The sequence below is a fragment of the Bidens hawaiensis genome, unplaced genomic scaffold, assembly GCF_021521415.1.
Source record: "Bidens hawaiensis isolate Kalapana, Puna unplaced genomic scaffold, B.hawaiensis_p1.1 tig00001961_1, whole genome shotgun sequence".
Classification (NCBI taxonomy): Eukaryota; Viridiplantae; Streptophyta; class Magnoliopsida; order Asterales; family Asteraceae; genus Bidens; species Bidens hawaiensis.
Window position 1 is genome coordinate 312,339 of NW_027491109.1, and position 7,572 is coordinate 319,910.

General features: G+C 35.6%; 1 protein-coding gene across 1 annotated transcript; it reads right to left on the reverse strand.

The window, feature by feature from the left end:
* Positions 1-16: 16 nt before the first annotated feature.
* On the reverse strand, positions 17-2,508 carry LOC143602674 (protein NUCLEAR FUSION DEFECTIVE 4-like). Its single transcript, XM_077079710.1, has 3 exons — positions 2,017-2,508; positions 619-1,468; positions 17-532 (listed from the first exon to the last, which is right to left on the reverse strand). The coding sequence occupies exons 1-3, from the start codon at positions 2,329-2,331 to the stop codon at positions 45-47; spliced, it is 1,653 nt and encodes a 550-aa protein (XP_076935825.1). The 5' UTR covers positions 2,332-2,508; the 3' UTR covers positions 17-44.
* Between the last annotated feature and the right edge of the window lie 5,064 nt (positions 2,509-7,572).

Genomic DNA, 7,572 nt, shown 5'->3' on the forward strand with positions numbered 1-7,572 from the left:
TTTAACTATTTATAAAATATGTGAAAAATATGCCTTAACAAACATTAAACAGTACAAGTTGTGTCATCCAAGAGCAAGTTTTTTCTCTGAAAATAATCTTGATATGCCATTTTAGTTCTCACAAAAAGAAGAAAACCCGAACCTAAACCGAACAAAGAAACGCAACCCCACCACTCGAACGTCTCGTTATAGCATTCTCGACCCATACACACCCTTGACCCGCCTACAAAAACCACCTCTTTTGACCCTTTGATATGGTGGTCATAAATAACACCACCAACACCACCATACAACAATGACCCCAATGGAATGTTGGTTATCAGAATGTTATGATTAATACCCGCGCTTTTCGAACCAAACAGCTCGGAAGTGATTGATACGCCTGCAGAAAACACGAATCCCGAGCAGACACCGATCAACCCGGTTGCTAAACTCAGACTGCTCTTACTACCCGAGAAAAATAACACAAGAAACGCAACGGGCATTGGAACGAGTGACAGAGCTAGCCATCCGGTTCTAGTAGTATACCTTTCTGCATAAAGTTAGAAACTGAATAATATTAAACGTGGCAATTTCGACCCGTTTAGACCAGTACTAAAAATATGACTTTAGACTTACTAGTACCCGTATGGGTCGGGTAGAAACGGGTAACCAAGTCGGGGACAGCTGATATAAGCCGACCAAAAAACGAGCATGTCGAATAAATTGTAACAATCGCTTCGGTATCCAAACCATACCCAAGTGATTGACAAATTTGTCCAAGATTATTACTGTAAACGAGCCCGATAGTACCCGTACAAAAATACCCAACGTAGTAAAGCCAGAAATCGATTCGGGTCACAAGCACCCGAACAGTATGTTCTTCACCGAGAACCATTAACTGATATTTCTTTATCATCTTATCAAAAACACCAAAATCACACTTCTTCAAACCAGAAGTTGAACTCTCTTCATAAAACTCGGTATAATTTTTTGTTTCGGCCAAATTGTGCACGCGCTTGAGGCTATAAACGATCTTTGGCAACACTAACGGAAACACCACCAGCAACATCGCGACAATAAGCATATTTTGTGACGGTGCGTCTAAAATAAAAAGATAAAGACCCGTGAAACCGGCTAGTATGTACAAAAACATGAATGTATGTGCATCATCTTTGTTCCTTGTGTCATCCGTTTGAAGGTTGTTACTTCTAGAGGTTTGGAAGATTGGGAATAATGCAGCAACGGATGCGATGAACGGGACAAACGCGTTTAGAATAAGGTAAGACTTGCTGTCAATATTATCGTGTGACAGTGAGCTTATTTTAGTGGCGATGAGATTGTACAAGGCTGCGGTTAGACCGTTGAAACTAATGCTTAGGGATAATGCGAGTGGCGAGTTATTAGGAAAGTTTTTGATGCATAAAACATAACAAACAGTGTTGAACCAGGTGATGCTGCAGCCAGCTGATAAACATAGAATGAATGCCTGTCAAGTATAAATTTTTTTGTTAATATTATTATATTGGAAATCAGTTTGTTTACACTTTTTTATTTTTATTTTGTTGAATAAAAAGGTTATAATTATTTTTATTAATATCTTCATTCACCTACTGGTCACCAAACCACCAAACAAGTTTGCTTGCTTTACCAAGCAAGTTACATAACTACTTTAATATGCACCCAACAACTTAATAGGACACCAAACTAAACTGCATTTTGACTTTCTTTAGCAAGAGTCAAAAGTAATAAAAGTCAAAATCCTCCATCTTCTCCAAATTATTACATTAACATACCAGCTTAGAATCCGTATACTACACGGGTTTATGGAAAATATCAACACATAAAATTCTTAAATCTATATGTGCATCTTATAGGTGGAAAAATAAATGTGTTTTATTAGTATAATTAGTATCTTCTTGAAAAATATTTCATTATTAAAAAGAGATACTCGTATTTAATAAGACGGATAGAAAGAAATGGTGAGAATGTATATGGAGGCGATCGCATAATAGATATTGAAATCGTTTAACTAACCATGATGTAAGGCAACGAGACGAGTCTCTGAATAAGAAGCCATTGAAGCCCATAACCGAATAAACCAAGGAAAGCAGCCATGCAAACGATGACGCTTACTGGAAAATGCATTAACATGACACCCGAACACCATCCGAACAGCTTACCAAAATCCGAAGCCATTGATAAGTAGTTTAGCTCCACTTGAGATATCTGCAGGACAGATTTCAGTTGGGTTGAATAAGAAGGGAAGTCGAAATTTGTACCCGTAAACGCTTGTATCCATATCGCTGCCGCTAATACCGTCCATTTAGTCCATTTTATGGGTGCCTTCATAGTCCAAATTTTTAACACCGTAACCGAGAAGAAGAAGAAGAGGTGTTGTATGTGTTTATGGGATTTTATAAGGTTGGTGTAATAGTTGGCATGTTTAAAAAGTTGTTTAAATTGTGGGGAATAAACTACAGATTTTGCCCCTGCATTATTTAGATTTGCATTTTAGACCCATTTATGTTGTGTTACTTCTAGGGATGGCAAAAATCCCCGAATCCGACGGGGAAACCCGAAAACCGGCTTATTTCGGGTCGGGTCGGGTTTTGTTTTTTCGGTTTCGGGTCGGGTTTCGGAGATTGTTTCGGGGATTGTTTCGGGTTCGGGTTCGGGTTCGGGTACCCCCGCCCCGACCCGCCCCGATATAATATATATAAATATAAATATAAATAATATATATATATATATATATATATATATTAAAAACCTACACCCAGTTTCAATTTCATATCTGCATATTGCCCCGCCGCCCCCGATTGTGTGATTCACACTTCTTAATGTAGGTAGGTACTAAAGAAAGTGGCACGACGACTTTGGATGATTTGGTTTGATTTGGTATTTAGATTTGGTCGCAAGTTTGTAGTTTGTGTATTTGGCATGATTTTTCGGCCATGTAGACTTGGTTTTATTTCCTTTGTAACACATTGTTTCAGCTTTCATGTGTGTGATGCAGAAGTTTATTTCGATAAATGTTCAGTTATGTGATGAACCAATTTCGGGTCGGGTCGGATCGGTTTCGGGTTTTCGGGTTCGGGGACGGGGCGGGTCGGGGGTACAAAAAACCAAACGGGGAATCCCCGAATTAAACCCGACGGGTAATGGGGCGGGTACGGGGATGGTTTTTGGTTTCGGGTTCGGGTTAAGCCAAACCCGCCCCAAACCCGCCCCGTTGCCATTCCTAGTTACTTCTTGTATACCAACTTCCAAGGGGTAAAAAAGCACTCAGATTATTGAATAAGTGTTGTAGTAATTGCTAGTCGGTCGGTTAGGGTAGGTAACAATGTCTCTAACAGATAGCTTGTTTTCCTTTTAAAACAATAGATGATGTTATTTGAGTAAAGTTTTATGCTGACTGTGTTTGTTTCTTGACTTTATTATTATTATTATTATTATTATTATTATTATTATTATTATTACTTTTTTATTATTATTATTATTATTATTATTATTATTATTATTATTATTATTATTATTATTATTAGTATTAAAAGTAGTGTGTTGAAAACGTGCCAAACAATTTGTACTCCTTAAAATCCATTATTTACATTAACCTCACACACCTATTCACATATGGTTCTCTAAAGTTAAATTTAAATAATAATAATATCATAGAAACATCCAAACGATTTACAATGAAGTGGCAGGTAAGCGAGCAACAAGCTGCGCCACAACCCCCTTTTGGATAGCAAACCCAATCCACTAAAAACAAAGTTTCGATTCTTATGGGCCGATACGTTACTATGCACAACTTTCTTAACCCTATTTAAAAGGTCCACGGCATCCGGAGCTAAGAAACCAAAAGTTAAATTTAATACACAATTAGCTTCTCACCTTTATATATATATATATATATATATATAGGTATTGGATCATTTCAGAAGTTTTTTTACAGCGAGAAATGAAGGTGTAACTCCATTAATCCCTAATTTCACTCACTTTCTTATGTGTAGGTGCATATGTATGTGTGTAGGTACGTATGTTTGTATATGTGTACGTATGTTTGCATATGTGTATGTATGTTTGTATGTGTGTAGGTACATAGGTTTGAATGTGGCTCGGTACATTTATATGTTTGTAGGTAGGTTTGAATGTGTAATTAAGACATAAATACAACCAACCTACATATATGTATGTAACATTATATAAAAGGGAGTGAAATTAGGGATTAACGGAGTTATACATTCACTTCTCGCACTTCTCGTTGTAATATCAATTCTCGCAAGATCCATCCCCTATATATATATATATATATATATATATATATATATAGGGTAATGATCCTAAGAGAACCCTTTGCAAATTGAGAACTTTGATAACCATTTTGGACCACTAAAAACACATTTAAAAAAATATTTAAAATATCTTAAAACAAAAAATTAACAAAAATTTTAAAAAAGTAAAAAAAAAAACAAAATTCTTATATTTCATTTCGGTTTCATTAAAAAAATAAAAAATAATAAAAAAACGTCGTATTATACACATATGTATAATTTTATTTAATCTTTAGTTACGTAACATACACATATGTACAATATCATTTATCTTAAATTATACACATGTGTATAAAAAATCATGTAAATGTACATATATGTATATATTGTACATATGTGTATATAATTTGCTAAACCGAGTTTTTTTTAAACCAGAATGTTAAAATAAGAATTTTGGTTTTTTTACTTTTTTTATTTTTGTGTTTTTTTTATTTTATGATTTTTTATTTTTATTTTTGGGTTTTTTGTGGTCCAAAATGGTTATCATAGTTCTCAATTTCAAAAAAGTTCTCTCATGATCCTGATCACACACACACACACACACACACACACACATATATATATATAGGGTAATGATTCTAAGAGAACCCTTTGCAAATTGAGAACATTGAGAACCATTTTTGACCACTAAAAACACCTTTAAAAAATTATAAAACAAAAAATAACAAAAATTTTAAAAAAGTAGAAAAACCAAAATTCTTATATTTCATTCCGGTTTCATTAAAAAAATGTCGTATTATACACATATGTATAATTTTATTTAATCTTTAGTTACGTAATATACACATACGTACAATATCATTTATCTTAAATTATACATATGTGTATAAAAAAACATCTAAATGTACATATATGTATATATTATACATATGTGTATATAATTTAGCTAAATCGAGTTTTTTTTATTTCTTATTTTTTTATGAAACCGGGATGATAAAATAAGAATTTTGTTTTTTTTACTTTTTTTTTATTTTTGTGTTTTTTTTATTTTATGATTTTTTTATTTTTGGGTTTTTTGCGGTCCAAAATGGTTCTCATAGTTCTCAATTTCAAAAAAGTTCTCTCATGATCCTGATCATATATATATATTAGATATTAATATTTTTATATGTTAAGACGAATTAATTTTTGGGCTTTAACACTCAAACTTTACCAATGATGTCTATACCCTAATAAACGAAACCGAAACTAAACGAATTTGCGTCAAATCGTCGTCGTAACGCTCGGGTTTTACCAACACCTGGTTTTCAACACTAGAGTTTTGTCAGCTGCTCCGGAAGAACTAGTTAAGATACATTTTGGATTAACAACGCGATCTATTTTAATCCCCTTAAATAGTACATGTTCATTTGCATTCGTAAACCAGTTCAATTCCTTAACGAACAAAATTTTCGGACGTACAAATGATAGGAGAAATCCATAAAACACTATGGATGATATCAAAGTAAAAAAAGAACTAGAATAAGAATCCATAAATGGCAGTTGTTGGGTGTAGATTTTTTATCCTCAGGATGAGCTACGATTCAAGGATTCTGAGCTATCTTGTCAACGCTAATATTCCGAGGATGATATTTGACTAATTCAATTGTCCTATATTACTTATATTTGTTTTGCAGATAAGATCACGTGCTAAATATGCTAATTTGAACGTGGACTTACAACGGCTAATGCTTGGACTTCGTCAATTGGAACGTGGGCAAGCAACGGATTATGGAAGAAATAGTCTAGGGTTTCCGGATTATTCGGGATAACAGCTGTAACTTTTTTCTTATATAAATGAGCTAATAATATCATTAGAACACATACCTTCACTTACCTAGCTACTAGCATACACTGTAACACATAGTTTACGATCACTTATCAGCTCCACCACTTGTAACCACCATTTTATTATTAATAAAAGTGACGGTGATAGTATTCACCGTCCGGGAGTTTTTTGTGCCGAAGATTATCATAATCACGTACCAACTCGACCAAAGATTACGTTGTTAATCTTTGACCGAAGCAATTCGACCAAAGATTACGTTGTTAATTTTTGACCGAGACAAGATTATCATAATCAAGGGTTTTTTCCCTCGTAATCACGTCATTGTGTTCAATCATTTTACATTAAGCACCCCACCTCACGCACTAATTTGATCAAAAGTTAGTTTGCTAATTTTTGACCGAAACAATTTGGCGCCCACCGTGGGGCAATCGGTGCTTTGATCGTTATCAACCCTCAAACTAAACCCTACTCTCAACATCCACAACATGTCTTCCCAACCGAAGATTGTTTCTTCTTCTGTCGCGACTTCGGATTCCTCTGTGAGGCCTTCTATGCCTCCTCCTGTAAGTCCCCCCGGGGCGTCGCTGATCGATACGAGATCCGCACGAGGTCTAGGAGTGCGGAATCCTCCTAGACTCGTTTAATGGTGTAGAAGACGAAGAACAAGATTACACATAAACAAACACACGAATGGGATAAACGAATCTGCAGATCCTTTATATAGTAACCAAACCACGTTACGTACCGAACAAAACAAAAAACACGGCCGACCCCAGGTGAGCTCTACCTCGGGCCGTCCCACGCGACTCTCCCTCTCGGTTCCTCTCTCACAAATACTCTCTCTTTCTTTTTTCTAAAACAACTGAAAAACTAACTCAAAACCCTAAACATTACACACATATATTAGACTAATATCTTCGTGGGCTTGGGCTTGGGCCTATGGTGAAGTTGGTCTAACTTCACCAACACGTGAAGTTGCTCTAACTTCACCAACACGTGAAGTTATTCTAACTTCACCAACACGTGAAGTTGTGCTAACTTAACCAACACGTGAAATTGTGCTAACTTCACCAACACGTCACATCTAGTCAGACAGAATTGCATAGCGACGGTCACAAAATGCACCAACAGACTCCCCCTTGACCGTTGCTCTCAATTCTAACAAACACAAAAGATTATCTGTTACAAACCATGCACCAACAGTCACCCCCTTAACTGATGATCTTCTGTTTTCTTCTTCTTGTAGGACTCGATCTTCAGACATTGCACTGTTATCTTCAAGGTTGAACTTCACATATACATGCAACATCAATCCTGTCTTCAACCAGTCGTGTCTGAAACTGTCTTTAGCTTCACAAATCTACCATTCACCCTGCGTCTTCCATATCAGATCTCCCCTTCATTGTAAGCGCCTCCAGATTACTTCGATCGAGAACTTTGTTCGTGACAATCCCGGTACATAATCAGTCATCTCAACCATAATCGGTT